The 19,218-nt window shown below is 46.6% G+C and overlaps 1 protein-coding gene across 1 annotated transcript in view; it reads right to left on the reverse strand.

Annotated features, from left to right (window-relative positions):
• The window catches only part of PNCK (pregnancy up-regulated nonubiquitous CaM kinase), a 474,806-nt gene that overhangs the window by 151,482 nt on the left and 304,106 nt on the right, over window positions 1-19,218 (reverse strand). The window contains exon 3 of the mRNA XM_069645371.1: window positions 2,511-2,642. Coding sequence (XP_069501472.1) covers window positions 2,511-2,642 — 132 coding nt within the window. The remainder of the gene's footprint in view (window positions 1-2,510; window positions 2,643-19,218) is intronic.

Genomic DNA, 19,218 nt, shown 5'->3' on the forward strand with positions numbered 1-19,218 from the left:
TTTCTCGTCCCCCATGTGCTCAGTCACGTGTTCTGCCTTTTCTCTTTTAGCTTCCAAACGCTGTAATGCCTTTACCCCTTTTCTACACCCCACGCTTCCTCTTGCCACTTTTTGTTTCCTTCTTAAGACTTGGTTACTTTCTTCTCATATCTCCTAAGTGCGCACATGCGCTCTGTCATTTTCGTTTACCCTTGCTTTTTAAACATCTGTTACATTGTATGTACTGTGCTTTGGCACAGACACTGCATACATTAAAATAAAAACAAATACATGCGTTTTAGGCATAGGGGTATGGAGTGCCACGAGGGGTTGTGTGGAGTGGAAGGAGCTGTAATGGGTGTTTGATATCTCCAGTGGTTCAAGTGGGTTGCATGCAGCGGAAAAGGATACTGATGGGTGATGTTGCATTGGGTGACATGATGCTCAAGATGATACAATATAATACAGGGCTCGCATATAGTGCTTCATGCTGTACTCCCCGCGTTTCGGTAAAAACAGATACAAAGGTTCCATGTCATTTCGCTGACCCGCTTTTTTCTGAAGGGAGTTTTGCCGAAAAACGTCATCGGAATTTTTTACAAATTATTTGGGGGGGGGGGAGTGGTTCCCACCAAAGCCCCCCTTGATTTAATTATTTTTTTATTTCTCTTCACCGCCACCCCTTTATTTACCCTCTTCTACCCCCCCCCCAAAACATTTTGATGGACACTTTCGGCAAAACTCCCACGCCAAAATACCTGTTGGAAAAAAAGTGTATTTATGGTATGTGGATGGTGGATGGTGGGGGCACAGGGCTGCAGTGTGTTGATGGCTAATGGGTGCCTGAGCAATAGAGTAGGTGGTGGCCAGATAGAGAGTCATCTGTTGGGTCTTTAGGGGAAGGTGGGATCAGGCAGGTGAAGGGGGTGGCGAGAAGGGAGGATGAATGGGGATTGAGTGGGTTGCAGCAGAGAGGGCGAGGGCATTGCTGCTGATGCTGCGTTGGGCGAGATGGTGGCAGGGTGAGATGGTGCCAGGGGTTCATTGCGGCGGGAGCTAAGGGACATTTAGGCACAGGGAGGTCAAAGTTCGATGTGAGTGCCTGCGGTGTGCGGGAGGTGAAGAGTGATAAGGTGCTATGTGGTGTTGGAGAGTGCGCTACTGGGTCATGGAAGGACCAGCACCAGGAGTCCTTCAGCTTTCTAGATGCCATAAGCATAACATATCATAATGAAGGCTTTCAGTTTTCCGTTTTTACTGATTTTTACACATAAATACAGATGGGAATAAATCTGCTTGCTGTCTGTATTTATATTTAAAAAATGGAGAAAAAAAACGAAAGACTGGTCTTTCTGTCTGGTTCTCTGTGATGTCACTCATAGGTTGCAGGCCAATCAAATTGCAGATTGTCAGCATGGAGAGCGCAATTGTTGCATAGAAATAGCACTAAAGTTCTTCAAATTTCAAAACACATATATCTTAAGGCAGCAGCAATCACAGGAGTTTGTTGTTATGGAAAACATGGAGCTAGCATTTCTTTCCTGGTTGCATGGGTGCTTTAATAAATGCATTTTTTATATGACAAAAAATAAATGTGAATAAATACAGAAAAAAGGCCAAACAATAAATATGGATAAATACAGACGGAAATGGCAGAAAAATAAATACTATAAAACCGGGAGCCGTAATCATAGTATAACATAGCATAGCATTGCACTGGGTAAAGTGCTCTCGTTATGTCGTATGTGAAAGGCGTTTATTCTGCATGAAAATTGCTTTAAATGCAGTCTGCATCCATTTGCACTGTGTGATTAGGGCTCTCTAGAAGCTTTCTATGTGGGTTGAGTAGCGTTCTCTGATCCACTGCCTGCTGTACCTTCATAGAGGCTGGTTTGGTTAGAGCTTGCGGGTGCCTGGCTACAGTGCCCTTTATGGCTAAGTGTAGGCTTGGTTTCAGGTCAGAGTTTGGCTGGTTAGTGCACATCTGGTGGCTGGCTAAGCCTCTAATTGTGGATTCATGTAGATTGGTTAGAGCCCACAAGGAGGCTGGTTACTGCTTCCTGGTGTTAGTTGCACCCTCTAACCTCCGTGGTATCATATAGCTTGGTTAGAGCCCCTCTAGCAACTGGAGGTAGCTTCATTTTTGGTTGGTTTAATGCTTCTCTTATGACTGGTGGAATCGCCCTTTGCATATTCTGATTGATTTGTTAGGGCCCCATGGAAGGCTCTTGGGGGGCATTGGGGCTGAAGATCCCCCAGGACAGTGCCTTGGCAGGGGATGGCTGGGTTGGTTGATGGATGCCGAAAGGAAAGGCAGGGTGTCCGCTCGATGCAAGGGTGGAGGGGTTAAGTGGGCGTTGGAATGGAGGGAGAGTTGGACGGGCCCAATGACTGATGCAGGGGCGAGTGAATGGAAAGACCGTCAGATAGATGAGGCGTGCTACTGTGATCCTCGTTGTGCAGTGAACCAATGTCGACGCATGTCTAGGCCCCCCATGTCGCCCTCCCCAGACGGCAGAGGCCTCTCTTACTTCTTCAGCACAGCAATTTCATTCTCTACCACCGCCTCCTTGCCTCGCAGCGCTTTCTTCGGGATGCACTTCAGGGCCACCAACTTCTTGGAGTTGCGTTCCTGTGCTAGCACCACCTCAGAGAAGGCCCCCCTGAAAAGAGAGAGAAGCAGATGTTTGCTCTGTTCGTGTGACACATTCTGCGTGACTTGTGTTGCAAAAGCAGGCCTGATCACAATCTCAAAGCACATGCCCAAATGGGTCACCACACAAACTGTTACAGCAGAGTAGATTTTAAGCTTTGAAACACAATTTGCTTGATGTATAAGCGCCTTACATATGCCCAATAAAATAAATAAATAAGTTTGCTGCACCCATTCTTTACTTTCCTAGCAGTGCCATATGGCTTCCACAGGCTGCGGAAACTCACTGTGCTTTAATACATGGGCTGCCTACGATTCCTAGCCGGCCATTTGCACACAATTATTCACAGGAGGGAATCAGATTGTTTCATAAATCCCAAACTTTTTCTTGAAAGATTAACAATGTATATCCCACATTTCAAACACTTCATTTGAAGCGTCTTTTCAGATTCTATTCCATGCTTGGAAAGGGCTTCCTCGTTTATCAACTGGTCCAAAAATCAGAACCAATTAACCAAAGAACTGTAACTCTCCTCATATAGTCCTTATGATTTTATGCAAACATAGCACAAGAGGCAGGAACATATGTACCGAGTCTTCTGACCAACACAGGGATGGCTGCTCTGGAATGCTTCCCGGGATTCTCAAGGTTGCATATGCAGGAAGGTTCAATGTCTTTGCATCGAAACATTTTTACATCGAATTTTTTGCAACGAAAAAAAGTCCATCGAATGCATTTTTTTAAATGTATTTATTTTTTATGGGGGAACCCACCCTAAACAAAATTAACCCTTTACCCTACAAAAAAGATGCATCCGATTGACTTTTTTTCGTTGCAAAAAATTTGATGGAAAAAGTTTTGATGGAGCTTTTTCCGAAGGAAAGACTGCATACCATGCAGGAAGCGTACTTCCAGCCATGAAAAGGGAAAAAAAGACGACTTACTACAAATTATAATAATATTCTCAAAGGGAGTGAATTCGCCATCCAAACAGTGCTAAACCAATTCATCTCCAAGTCACTACCTCTACAACCACATTTCCAGTGTCCATCCTGTCTACATTATGCCAAAGGAACCACAAGATCTGTACGAGAATGTATTATGGTATTGATTTATTTTGCATTTGTAGAGCGCACATAAGCCGTAGGCATCTGGGCGCTGGTTACAGAAGATCACACAATGGACAAGAGAGAAACAGTTCAGTTAGTTGAGCAGCCAAGTTTTCAAGGGAGTTCTGAAGGCCCAGTATGATGGTTCTGCTGGGATGGAGAATGGCCGGGCATTCCAAAGCATGGGAGCTAGGACAGGGAAACTCCAGCCTCCTGCTCTGCTATGTTTGAATCTCGGGCCGGAGAGGCGATGGCAGTATGACGGCCGCGTGGGCCTTGATGAGATAGGTGCATTGAGGTCAGTGCCAGGTATGCAGGAGCTACCTTGGCAATACAGCAATGAGCGTTGTAGAGAACTTTGAAATTAGTACGTTTGCGAACTAGGAGCCAGTGGCCATTTTTTCTAGCTACCGTGATGTGGTCACATGTGGCGAGTCCAAGAGCAGCACGCAGAGTGTTGTTATGCATGGTTGGCAGCTTGCTGATGTTCCTTTCTGTGCTACCTGCTAGAAGGGCATTGCAATAGCCAAGCTTGGGTGAGTCGGCTGTTGGTGGAGAGGAAAGGTCTGCTGGAGTTTATGATCTAAGTGGTGTGGGCGGCGGACGAAGCAGCAGCGCTTACCTGTCTTGACATATCAAGGACAGCGTCAAGGTAGACACCCAGGGCATCATTACAAGGGTGGCGCTCCCGTAATGAAGGGTGCTGGTACGGGACCGGCACCCTTCATTACGGGAGCTCCGATTACGAGGTTCCCTTTTGCGGGACCCGGACCGGACGTCTGGTAAAACCAGACGTCTTTTCCGGGTCCTGCGAGGGGAAAAGGGAGGTAATAATGGGCCACTTGTAATGTGCCCATTATTACCTCCCTCCCCATTCACATTGAGCCCTATGGGAGCTCAAATGGGAATGGGGAATGGTTCCTTCAAGAAGGAATTACCGGGTCCTCCAATGTTGGAATGACCCGGTTATTCCTCATTGAAGGAACCCGGTAATGGAGCCCGGTTTGGAGGCAGCCATGGTGCTAATAGCTCCATGGCTACCTCCAAACTCGTAATGAGGCCCTCAGAGTTATCATGGCCAGTGAGATAGCAATTGTAATCCTGTCTATGACAAAGGCATGGTGGGAGGGGTCAAGCTTGTTGAGTTGGGCTTGGGAGCCGAAAAGTAGACGTATGAATGCATCAAAGACATACATGTGTAACGTGTATCAACTTTTAATGATCGCCAACCGCAAGACATTTTAACGCTGGCAAACATTCAATTTCACAATTGTGATTTCAGATTTTAGAACACGGTGATAAAGCTGCACACATAGGAGAGTGCACCCCGACCTCCACTGGATGTGGCCATTACATACCCTTTCTCCAGCTGGATTAAAAGAACAATTATGTTGGCACGAGGTTGTATTCATGTTGGAGCATTTATACAATCATTTGAGATATTGAAACTACAGGTCAGAGACCTCTAACCGCTCTTGTGTCCTTGATTTCACATGTGAACTTGAGGCACCGCATCAATGTAAATAAAGCAATTGCTTTTTGCCTTGTGTCATGTTTAGATAAAATGATGAGGACTATGCATTTGAAAATGATGCTTTTTAGTGAATTTTATATGATATTTAGACCACCTGAAGACGGAGAAAGTCCCTTCGAGAAATGCCTTGGAATGTAAAAAGACACTTCTCACATGAGGTTTTTGAAATATGGAATGAACATTGTTAATTGTTTAACAAAAAGTTTGGAATGTATGGAATAATACAGAAAATCATTGTGTGTAAACGCCTGGTTACGAATCTCAGTCAGCCAATGTATTAATACCACACAAGACAGTCAAAGGCGCACCTAACGCCAACGTTTCCACTCCACGGTATGCCCAGGCCTTGCCTCTGCATGAAGCCCACCTGCACACAAACCCCGGTTACTTCCGATCCGCATTCTGCGCAGATTTTCCTTTCACAAGAATATCATGGAAATCCATGCATTCAATACGGACAGCGCTGCTAGGCACTTCTGTATTCTGTGCACATCCGCATTGCGCAGGAATGCAATGGAATCCACTTCCTGTACAATGCCACTGTCATTGTCAACTTGCAATCCGGTCATATGCCCACTGCAGCTCCCTACTTTTTGAATCTGTGCACATTAGCATTGTACAGGAATACAATGTAATGCCCTTTTTCCGTTCTATTCCTGTTCCATGACTCCGATTCACTTCCCCTAACATGGCCGCCAAGCTTTTCATGCCGAGAAAAGTCATCATACATTCCACTCTTTACAATCCAACTCCAGGCTTCCGAATCCGCACAGAAAAGATGGTAAACCGAGTTTGCCGAATGATTGGCTTCAACCCGCTGACCGCTCGTCTATTAGTATTCTGAGACACAAGCCCGGAATATTAATAGCAATAAGCCCATCGCCGTGGGGGCATTACCGAGTCAGGTAATGCCCTGGGGCCTTACCTGACTCGGTAATGCCCCCGCAACGAGGGGCGTATTGCTTAAAAAGTACCCGGACTCCTCTATGGATGCTTCAGTAGTTTTATTTCTGCCTAGTTTTATAATCAGGGTTTTGCAATAGTTCAACCCAGCTTGCAGATAAATATTTGTGAATGTTGATGTATAACAAAATCCAGTACTCGAGAAAAAAGTAATTCACTTTGATTACTTCACAACCTTAAGTTATGTTGCGGTCCCCCGTGTTTTTATTTAATTTATGGAAAAGCAGCTGGATCTTCATGAAATGTAAGCACGAGGTATAAATAAAGAAAACAAATGTCAACATGGTCTCTTGCACATCTGCAGTGTTCGCGTTATTTCATACAGCTGCATGCCTGTGCCAAATAATGGCTGTAAGCTGGTGACTGTTTTATGCACATATCACTTTGCATTATGGTACTTATAGTATTCCAAGTATAATGAGAAAACAAAGCTGCAATCATACTCTTCTGAGGCTCATCTGGAAAGGATCTGCAAAAATACATTGTCAGGTTAGAAATGCACATATAATTGTACCTTGCTGTACACATAGAGCTGAGAAACAGTGTGCTCAGCCTAATTTGCAGACTGGGTTCAAACCCCAGCTTCAACACTTAACTAAAGTTTGTATCCAAGAGTAACTCACTTAATCTCACCATGCCATAACCTCTAAAATATGTAGTCCCTAGATGTGATTTTGTTCATACTGTAACAAGTTAAAAATGTCTGTGGTTTATGAATGTGGGCCATTCTTTTGGGGTAGTGGGATACTTTATTTTTACTACCCAGGCTTATTTGTTGTGCCAGTCTGACACTTACTATGCCGCAGGGGTCAAGTCCTAACAATTAAAGTGGGGGGACTCATCAACAAAGGCAATGGGATGTGACGTCACCAGGAATTAGCATATCAAGGTGAAATATGCACATTTAATTACATTGGCTTTGCATAACCACCCAAATTGCACAGGACAAATGGCATTTGCCTTTCATAAAATCAACACACACACACACACAAAACCAAGAGAGGATATTTTCTTCTAATAGTGTTTTTGAAAACGTTAAAAGGTGTGCATGTTTTAAACTCCAAGAACTAATATAAATGTTTCCCCTTGAACTTGCAGTAGCAAAATGGGACATTTCACCCTAAGTTGTTTGTTGAATTTTTTAAATCAGGTTATATAGTGTAGTGGTTAAGAGTCTGGCCTGCAAATCTAACGACTCTGGTTCGATCCCTGAGGTCCGCTTAAATACATACATTCAAAGAGGTCATTCAATGTTTCTCATTTTAGCTGAGGGGGACTGAGTCCACCCTCTGAAAAAAGTGGGTGGACTCTGTCCACCCGCGTGTACCCTCGACTTGAGCCCTGCTATGCCGTCCCAGGAACCCAGAGTTCAAGCCTTGTCCAAGGAGAAATCACAGTGTATCCGGTCCTGACAGAGGGATCAGAGAACTAGAGCGACAGTGGACTCGAGAAACAGAAAGAGGTAGGCAAAGAACGAGGAAAGGGGAACAGGGGAACAAGAGTCCAGGAATAACCAGGGAACACAGTCATGAACAGCGAGGCAAAACAGCACCTTGGTGATGTGACGCGAGGTGCCAACGTTCTTCCCTTCTGATATAGAAAGCCGTATGAGGACCTGACCACGGAATGGCATGTGCCCCATGGGGCGCCTTCATGGAATGGGCACATTTGTGCTGACGTCTCCAAACTGTGGCAACATTTTAGGTGTGGCACGCCATCTCCATGTAACAGGAAGAAGCATACATTGTCGCCAGAGCGAGCAGGCACATCCATGGCAAGACATGACAGAAGCTAAGCTTCCAGACATCACTAGGGATCAGTAAAACCTTTCCCTGAGTTCTGAGGTAGAGGGAGGGAAATGAACCAAGATAGGGTTCCATTGAATGGTTGCAGAAGGAATCTGATGGGCACAGGAAACTTAGAGGGGAAGAAGTGGGGAGGTGGAATTATCTCCCAACAGAGAGCAAAGAGTTCTTCCAATTGTCTCCGGAAAATCGCGCAGGGGCAACGTGCTGGCCTTGGAAGCAAGACGACATGGAGCACCACAGGTTCGATCCCTGTGTCTGCGCCTAGAAACCTCTGGTTATTAAGCGTGTTATACATAACCTATCATATCATATCCAATACTTCATCAGCTGTGACCTACTTCCAAGAGGGACAAAAAAAGATGGGACATCAGATTTGGAACCTGATCCCTCTACAGAACTGTGTAAACTCTAAGATTATTATATTGCATTGATAGATGAACATGCTTCTGAATTCCGAGCCCACTACTTAATGAAAAGATGCCGGGAAAGTATGCTTCAAATCAGAAGGTGATCGTTCAATGGAAGGGGCAGAAGGTAAATGTGAATGTATCTCTCACCTGATTAACACTGTGATTGTTTGCAGCATCCTGCCAGACCTCTGGCAATTGTAAGCCTTGAGTTCAGCCTGTCCTACTTAAAGGTGTACCAATGGTACTTTAAGGAGACCTGTGGGCTGCCTGTATATATGAATAGCAACATATGTTATTATAGGAACACAACGGACACATGTAAAGTGTCTAACCACTCCCCAACTCTTTCCCTCCTGGCGAAGTGGTCCCATTCACTCAGCATGTCAGCTACTTGGCTTCTAGAAAATGGAATCACCTACAATCTGCCAGATACATAATGAATGATTTGTTCAACTGTTACCCTCCTCCACCATCCCCCGCCCTCCGAAAGCATAGTAAGGCAAAGAGGTGTCGATATCACTGATAAAGGAGCCTCGTGTTTGTGTGAGGGTACTTTAGCAGGCACTTACAATGCCCTCTGGCTTCTCCCCACACACAGTACCACCGTTACGACAGGCGCTGATTGCCACAAGCCACAATAAGGTATGCCTTTATTATGTTGGATGAGTTCCTCTTCCGAGGAATGAACCCAGGGCAGGTACAAGGATTATTTTCTGGACTAGAGAAAGTGATATTTGACCCCCTCCAAAACTATTTGACATTTGGACAGAGCAAATGTTCTGTTTGTTGGGCCAGTCTAGGCCAGTTTGTCGCCCAATGCTGATGGCACCCTGGGCAGCTGCCTAGTGTTGCCTTGCACTACAACAGGCCCTGCCTCCATTTACACTGATCACATGCAGAGAACCAATACCTGTATTTCCTCTGGGAGGTGTGGCCTCTTTCACCATCACCACTCCCACGCCTCTCCTGAAGAGCTCACCCATGTCCGCATTTTGCTTTTTACAAACAAGGACCTGGAGCTTCCTTGGGTGTAATGGCAATTTCATCCGTTAGACATGTGGGAGCCCCCCTGTTAAGAACGAACATGGACAAATAACTCGTTCCCTTGGAAGGTGTCCAGGCAGGAGAGTCTGCACCCATGGTTTGTCCCACTGTGCACTCTGATCCCACCCACAAGGACAGTCCAAGACCGAAATGTCAGGAAGTGCTCTCCTGAGCAAGGACACCATCAGCAACCACAAACTAATGCTGCTGCCTTGCTGGGGATCAGCACTGGGTGGGACCTGCCTGACATGCAAATGGATATTCTTCTGTGTGAAAGGAACTGCAAACTAAATGTAATATAATGTAAGTGTAATGAGAGTGGTCTTGTATAGCACCCTCCTGCCACTATTGGTGGCCTTGCTGAGCGTGGCTCTTTAAGGAAAAATGGGGGAGGTAGGGTTTATTAATGGGACAGTGAAAGAGGCATTGTTGACGGGTGCAGTCAGAAGTACCTGGTTCTTGCGTGCCAATCTGCTTTCTATGTGTTTGGTGAAGAAACTTGGCAGTATGTTATCAATGAGGAAGAGCACACGATCTGATGGATTAGAGCGCTTTGAGTCGTGTGTTAGCCTCTGATGTCAGCGAGTGTGATAGGGCTAGAGAGGAGAGTTTGGTCATGGTCTGGGTTAGTGTTAAAGTGCGGTGGCGGACCTCTGTGCGCTAGTTTGTGTGTGCAGTCACAGTACTAGGAGACCTCAGCAGCGAGTTGATTAGACAGGGGAAGAAGGGAGTAAGCCTTACAAGGCAAAACAACCTGCAACCCCACACTCCTACTCCTGGCCATTTGCAGACAGTTCCCATTTCTTTAGCTTACAGGGCCTGTCAAACCCTCCGCGCGCGCGCGCGCGCGCACACACACACACACACACACACACACACACACACACACACACACACACACACACACACACACACACACACACACACACACACACACACACACACACACACACACACACACACACACACACACACACACACACACACACACACACACACACACACACACACACACACACACACACACACACACACACACACACACACACACACACACACACACACACACACACACACACACACACACGCGCGCCGCAGTCACCCATCTCACCATCCTTAGTGTGCTGGTTGGCAGGCTAAGGGATGCCTCAATCCTCACTTTCGGATGCTCAGTGGCCTGCTGAGACTGTCGCCTGCTGAGGGCAGGGCCTGCTGAGGCAGGGAAGGTCTTTGACAGGCATTGGTCAGGGCAGGGGCCAGAATCACTGCTCGATTCTCCCACAGGTCTACCTACCCTGCAGCCTCACCACAAGCCTCAAACTTTTCTCACACTGTCCACAATGACATCATGATTGAGACTCTCCCACGTGGGCCACACCCCCTAGAGCAGGGCATTTTAGCATGGTTTATTCATGTTCCTTACAATTTGTGTATTTTCTGAAAGTAAAAGCATCTGACCACAAATTCATCAGCAGTGCATTCTACACAACCCAGGCATCCACCCTGGGCCACAACCAGGCCAACATGTCCTCTCCCAATCCCCAGCGCCGCATTATCCATTAGGGCAAGTAGGCACCGCCTATGGCCCCCACTCGACAACAGATCAAAATAAAGCGGTGCAGAAAATTAAAAACGTATTAGGAGCTAATTAGCGAGGGGGGACGGGGGTGACATTTCCGCTGCCTAGCGACTTCCACAGGGTTTAATCCGGCACTGCAGCAATCAGGAAGGTCTCGCGAGGAAAAGACATGGCCAGGAGGAGATAGTTGTGGAAATGTGGAAATGGTGGCAGGACACGCACGCAATGAGTTGGAGAGGACAGGCAACGGCACCTGATGACACACGGGAAGGGCCCGCCTCCTCCCCTGCCTGAACTGTTGTCATTTTAACGAGGTGGCGACAGTGATCGCTGCATATTAGCCCGACTCGGGCCGAAGAGTGGATTGAAAGCTCTTGCAACCTGCCATTCACGCGATGTGATGTACAGCATGATATGCCCTTGTGGAATGCACGCCCACGGAAAGTAATAAGCCTGGGCCGTGAACGTAAATCAAGTGTCAATCTAAGCGGCTGTGTCTCTCCAGTGGCCCCGCCCAGCACAGCGGCCCATTGGGCAGGTGACATGGCAAACGCCAGCGATGAGCTATAATAACGCGGAGAGAGAGTGGGACTGCCACCACTGCAACCCCCTTCGACCGCTACCCGCGGCCCATCACTGCGAAGACCCTGTGAAACCAGCCCTACTGTGACAAGACCACACAGACCAAGAAGAATACAAACCCACGACTACACACTCAACCCGAGAAGATGGAGTAATGAGGCTCAAGCCTCGGTATCCAAAAATCACCGCTGATGGATAAAAATCTATCAGCAAGAAGAAGAACAAGCGCCGGGACAAGCAAGGCACTGTCCCCAAGGCCCGGTGGACGGACGGCTACAGGCGCGGTCTAACGTGACCTCATGCACGGGCGGCTGCTCGTTATTTTTTAAATTGAAAGTCGTAAATAGTTTGTGATAATGAGCCTAAGCGATCAAGCTTAACGAGCGGGGCTAAACCAACAGTCCACAATATTGTGCCTTATTCTATGTATTCATTCATACTGCGAGAGGTTTGTTTTTAACTACAGCACAATCAGGGAATGTTTCGGGGGTGGGGGAGAGGAAGGTGTTTCAGGGGGGTCTTTGTCCCTTCCCGAGATTCTTTTTTAAAATGGGTCATTTTAGCATATTTTTGTGTGAAAACGTAGGGAAAAAAAAGAATTAGAACAGCAACCAGTTCTGTATGGTACAACGTGAAACATGCAATTGATAGGTCACCAAGAGTAGGCAGGAGCATTGTTTTAGAACCCACCAGATGTCTGCACTTACCCAGCACTTGCCACCAGCTGGCCGCACCTTTATTTATTGTCTTTATTAATTTTACTGTTATCCTGTATACTCGACTGCCCCGTCCTCTTTCCCCCGCACTTTTCCCCTGCCCCCCTCCCCTGGACTGGTAGGATCGTTGTCTCTGTCTTCCCTCCATTGCCTTGTTGGGCCTTGAAACACATGTGTAAATGCCATATCATATCACTTTCTTGGTGCCTGTGCCAGCAATATATGCCAGGAGTGCCTCTGTAAAATGCTTTCATGATACCTGGTTCCACCATATATGACAGTATTGTGACTCCGTATGAAGACATTTTCATGCTGGCAGTGCCATTAGTGCCCTGTACACAACATCTTGTAGCTAGTGACCAAAATATGCCAGTGTGCCATTTAAAAATGACACTGCCTGCACTCCCACTGTCCCCAACCGCCATAGCTCCCCTCATGCACTGGCCCCCTTCATGGGCTACATCCATGTAGCCAGATACACAATTTGTAGACACACAAATATATATATATGTGCACACATACACACATGCAGTCATATTCGCACACACACACAACACTCACACAGGTGTACCGATCCTAAACTTCCCTTTTCTTGACAAATGGTCTTGGGCCTGGTCCCTCTGCGCTGCTCATCTTCTCCCGGAAGTTGTGCGGCAGTCGAAGCAGGTAGGGGAGAGGATTGACACTTCCTTCACTGAGTCCCGCATGTTCCCGGCCGTTAAGAAAACATGAAATGAGCACCCACATAGACTTGCTTATGGCCAGGGCTGGTGATTGGGCAGGCTCTCACGGGATCTGAGATCCGGCACCAGATGTGTAGCCGGATCTCGGGATCCGGTCAGAGTCAGCCGCCCCAAACCCCTGCGCTGCGCTTAGGAGAAGAAAAAAAAAAGCACATGTAAGCAAACTGTAACTTCCTCTGGTGACCCCATGCAAAGGTCACAACAGGAAGTTACAGTTCTCAGCCACGACCCGGTTTATTTATTTATGCCATGTTTATCGGCTACATGGATCGGGATTATTTATTTATTTATGCAATGTTTGTCGGATACCTCTATCCGACAAGCATTGCATAAATAAATACCCCTATTAACATCACACATGATGTAGCCACCCAACTGCTTTCAGAGGGGAGCTGCAGGAGCTGTGCAGGGTGGGGTTCAAGTAAAAGAAAACATTGCTTATGGCGAACAGAAATCACCCTGTTTGAATAGTACCCAAGGGAAAGTTTTTTTTTTAATAAAATGGAATCCAAATTGTGCATTTTAAAGCATATTTACTCAGCAACACTGGTCAAAATTATTTTCCGCATAGCGAAGTAACGCATCACAAGTGCCATGGAAGTGATTTAAAGTGGAATTGTTATATAGACTAGAAAAGAAGCAGCATGAAAGAAATAGCACCGCTTTAAACTATTATTTTGGACATTTCCTTTGATCGGAGGTCAACTGCGAGCTCTGACCCCCTTAACCCTGCCTCCTCGGGCACCGCTCCCCCCAAACTCTGCCCCCACCACGGCCTTTGTGGGATTCCCCACCCATTTTTTTCCATTTCCCCCACTGCTTCTGGCTTCCTAAGAGTACCTGCAGCGAGAAGGTCTTGCGGGCTTCCTTCTGGGACACCGCCCCAAATGAGGACCTCGCAAAGCTGCTGCCCCCAAAAGGCAGTCAGAGTAATTACACGGTCATGCAGAGTGTTTCTGAAAGGGACCTCTGTGCGTGACAGGAACAGTGTCTCTCTGTGCAGGATGAAAGAGGCTGCACCCGGATTCTGACTATGCAGAGACTGCCAATGACCGAAAAGGCTGCAAGAAAAAGCCAGATGAATGCGGGAGGATAGCTCAGGGGCAACGTGCTCGCCTTGGAAGCAAAATGACACGGAGAAGCACGGGTTTGATCCCCGGGTCTGCGCTTAGAAACCTCTGGGTATTAAGCACGTTACAAATAACCTATCTATATCATAGGCCTGGCAGTGGGCGGGACCTTCTGAAAAAAGACAAGAAAAACAGCCATTGCACTTCACAGAACCTCCCGTTGTGCACAGATACAGACCTGGATTCTGCAAATTGCCATTGACTGCACAGGCAGTATGTAGTCTGTGTGAATGTGAAACCATCCACATGAATGCATCTGTCACATTTCTTTTAAACACAAAAAAAAAACCAGCAGTGCAAAGTCACTTTGAGCCATGCAAAAAATTCCATGAATCGGGCCCCAAAGTGTCCTGACTCCACCCCAGAACACTCATTCCTCTTCAGTAACATGGGGACTGGAATGCTGGGGGTTTGCCAAGTCCCAATACCTTCCAGGGAAGCACATTTCCTGTTCCATGGGGACATGAGTCCAAAACGTTCCCAGACTCAGTCAGCCCCGGAGAACCCCCTCCGTACAACCCCCTCCTTCTGCACGCACAAACCCCGCGCAGGGTCCGGAAGTCTAGATACGGAGCTAGGAGACTGGGAAGCCTATAGTTGGGGAATTGCAAGCAGACTCTGACCCTGTTCTCAAGATCCAAACTAAATCCCTCCTCCCCATGCGGCTAGGGGGAGAGCCAGTCAGCCGAAGCAGAAACCCTATTGTCAAGAAACATATGCTGCCAGATCCCAGGGGGTGTGAGGAGTCTTGCAAAGGAAGAGAACCGCCATTCACAGGACAAGGCATCAGCAACGGCGAGAAGAGCTGTTAGCCCCCACAAACACTTCCCGGCATACATGTATTTATCAAAGACTTGGCACTAAGGAGTAATCAGAGATTTGCACGGTTCAAAGTGACTTTGCAAACTCTGACTCATGGAACTGTGCAAAGTGTATTTGGGCACTGCAAATTCAGTGCAAAGTCATTTTGTACTGCAAAAATGACTTTGTACTGACTTTGCACATACTTTGCACTGCAGAAATACACTTTGCACAGTTCCATGAATCAGGCTTTGTGTCGGCAGTGCAAAGTCACTTTTCAGCAGTGCAAAGTCACGTTGAACTGTGCAAAAAATGTAATGAATCTGGCCCTATGTATCCCAACTGCAATCAAGCTTGTTTCCTATTTTACAATATCATTTCCTGCATTCCAGATGTTCTTCAATGAATGATTCAATTGCACGGAGACTCATAGTCTATCTTCCTACCGACACCGCACCCTATGAAGACAATAAAGCCAATGGGCATATTCCAAGGTGTCCCTTCCTGTGATATTGTGACAGACTTTGGTGAACACTCTTTTTTCCAAGAAAATGCATCACAGTCAAATAGGGCCCAGGAAGTCCTCGGTACCCCATACCCTATATTTTGTTTGTTTTAAGGAACCTTCCTAGGAACTTGAAAATTCTGCTCCCCATTCCACTCTCTCACATGAGGATGGAGGAACCCTCTGCCCGAGAAATTCTTAATACAGTTCCATAAGCACTACATCAATCAAATATACTCAACCACAGACAAGGTAGGGACTATCACTTGGTGATGCATGATAAACGAGTAAAGGAGATCCACATGACTTTTCAGATGAATTATAAAATAAAGCAAATGACATACAGAAAATGAAAAGTTCACAATCGGAAACCTTGGAAACTATGTTTCAGGATGATCTTAGACTGCTCCAATGTTATCCTGTTCTTTAAGACAATTAAAATTCAAATTAAAAAATCACGCAAGTCCGGAGACTGGTGTTTTTTTTGTTACATTTGATTAGAAGAAATGACACTGATATTTAAGACCATTTGAAAACTCTAAACCTGGATCCTGGAATCGACAAAATGGCTTCGTAAAAATATTATGCAAGTCAGAAGAATGAAGATCAAACTTTTTGAATTTGTTTAGAAGAAATGACAAAAGACAATGATGTTACACACGTATTGAATGTTGTATAAGCACTAGTGATACTTCAATGATACTTAGATGTTTGGCTCTTAAAAGAAAATGTATGTGTCTTTCTTTTTTGAGTTTGATTTAACATAGTTTGGCCTATCCGAATAGGATTAGTGGTCAGGAATAATGAGGGCCGGTGTGTAGGTGGTGTTTTGTGCATGGGAGTAAGCTGTAGGATCCCTTCACACACCTTACCGGGCAGCCTATGTCTGTAAAATAATAAAATAAGCACTCATTATTTAGTTAAATTAAAGGTACGTTTGATTATCTCTTCTTGTTCCAGATCACTGTGCTCCCGAGCACCCCGCTACCGTTGTGTAATCACCAAGGAGAGAGAATTGAATTATTTTATTGCAGGCAGATTGCCACCCTTTGAGAAATGGACAGGCAGTTTCTCCATATGCAATTAATGTCAAATACAGCCCTTCATATTTAATCAAATAAGTATTGTAACGATTTCAACTGGTTTTGAGAAAGGTACAAATGTTTACACAATATAACACACGGGATAAGTGGTGTTGTTGCAGCACATCTCTGCATGTGTATTTTTTTACCATTGGTTGAATCTGGTTCAGAGATGACCAGGAACACACGTCTGGTAATAAGAACTACAAAATATGTACAATTTGACTGGGAAATGTAGTTTGTTGTAGCCATGTTGCGTTCTGACCATCGATTGGTCTAATTGAATTATGTCTCATTTAAGTACGATGGAGGACATGCCGAGTAGTCCATTCGAAGGCCAAGGCCCAGCATGGGGCAACACGTCGACCCCAGTCTTCCAAATAATGGAGTTTTCAATCTGGAGATTATTTTTATTAATGAATAAGAGTTAATATTTATTTTTGCAAATGAAGGATCTGGTACATAAATGGTTATACTGGTGAGAAAAGTCTCTGAACTGGATTCTGGTGCAAAGAATGTGCTTTGATACCTTTAGGGTTGCTTTGCTTATCCCAGTGATGTGTCTGGAATGGTAAATGGTTGCCATTTTCTGGCTAATCGTGGACAGTATTTTACTAATGCAATGCTTAAAGATACTGCCAGAATGCAGGCAGGTGAGTTTGCAAAATAGGGTACCATTGCTGTGATTGATGTCTCCAACGTAGGATGCTCGCCACCTAAAATGGGAACTGACCCAGAGTTCCTTTCCTGTTTTTGCATATTTCATCCCTCACCCTATGCTTCAGAGCACTGTCACCGAAGCCATAACCCATGTAATGTCTTTCTCGTGCGATAGAGTGTGCCGTTTGGCATGTGTGTTCAGGCTATGGTCTTCTACTTCTCACCCTGCGTGCTCTACTGAATATGCATGCAATGCACTGGCCCAATTTCTCATGGTTTCTCATGTTATCAAATAATTCCCCTGCAACTACATGGCCACATTACGGTCACACAAATACGTATGCATGCAATGCAATGTACCATTTAATGTTATGTTATGTTAAAGGAACTTGTATAGTGCACCGTCACCAACGAAATTGGTCTCCAGGCGCTCTGGCGGATCTGTAAACAGGAAGGAGGGCAGGTAGCGTTAGTCGAGGAGGAGGGGAGTAGGAGAGTGGGAGAAGTGGTGTGCTCTTGGCAGCTTCAGCTCGGTATTCACTGAGTGTTGGGCTTTGGTGCTAGTATCGAGTGCTGTTGGTGATGTTTATGAGTTGTTGATGCGGTGTGGTAAAGTGCGTGCGGATTGCTGGGAGGGAGATGGTTGTGTGGCTTTGTGTGGTTTAAGTATGCAGAAGATTAAGGATTGGGTTAGTGGTGTCTGTATCCTGATTCAGGTACTTCTGGTTCCGTTAGAGTTGTATCTCTGTGGGTTGGGTTGTTGCTGGTTCCTCGTTGGCCGCCTCGCTTTGGTGGTGCTGCGCTGATCCATATGTCATGTTCACCAAATCTGGATGTTATGTGCGTGCAATGTGCATGCAAAGTATTGCAGAGCTCTGGGGGCGTGGCTACGAGAGCCATGTAGGAGGACGCGTTCTGGAGGAGCTCCCGAGATCCTACAACGATCCGGGCAAATATGTGCGGTACGACGGATCACTGACCACCGACGATACACATGCTGGTGTGTGAAGGTGTTGGCCACGCACTGTGAACCTCTGGAGAGTACAGGATTAACGGCGACGGAGATCAGTGACTACGAGTTAAAAGACGCCGCGAACAAAGGGCGACTCAAAATGGCCGACCAGGGCCCGGGACAGGAATAGAAGCGAGCTGCACGGTGGCCCAGCTGTGAAGGTGCACTGTACACACACTTGCTACTTGAGCAGCCGATTGATTCCCTGAGCCATGTCGAGCAGGCCAGTGCGACCGAAGGTGAAACAGCCTACCTTAGACGACTTCACTAGAACGTCCCCGAGCCAGGACACTACCAAAAGTAAGGATGCGCTGGCTGTGAGTAGCGCAACGTCTTCGTGCACCAACCAAGAAATCCTGGCGGCGATTGCGGATCTGAGGGCGGCCTGGGAATCAAAGCTGGAACTGGCCGTCACTGAACTAAAGACTGCGCTGGACCGCAAGGTTGGAGAGGTCCAAGAGGACGTTAATCTGCTACGACAGGATGTCAGGGCCCTGGCGGAGCGCACGGAGTCCCTCGAAAAAGAAGTTGGCCCGAATACAGCAGTTTGTGCTACTCATAAGGCCGATTTGCATGCCCTGACACAAAGGGTGGGCAACCTGGAGAGCAGAGCGGAGGAGGCAGAGGGACGAGCCCGTCGCAACAACATCCGCATCGTGGGCCTACCGGAGGGGATGGAGGGCCGTGACCCTACGGATTTCATCGAATCCATGTTCTTACAAGAGATACCTGGAGGGGCCCTATCTCAAGGATTTGCAGTAGAAAGAGCACACAGAGCCCTAACGAGGAGGCCGCCTCCGGGGAACCCGCCTAGGCCTATGATCGCCAAAATCCTCAACTACCGCGACCGGGAGAGGATACTGGAATACTTCCGTAAAGGAGGGACGATCACGAGAGGAGCGGCAAA

This window comes from Ambystoma mexicanum, chromosome 2p, assembly GCF_040938575.1.
Source record: "Ambystoma mexicanum isolate Mex_15411 chromosome 2p, UKY_AmexF1_1, whole genome shotgun sequence".
Lineage (NCBI taxonomy): Eukaryota > Metazoa > Chordata > Amphibia > Caudata > Ambystomatidae > Ambystoma > Ambystoma mexicanum.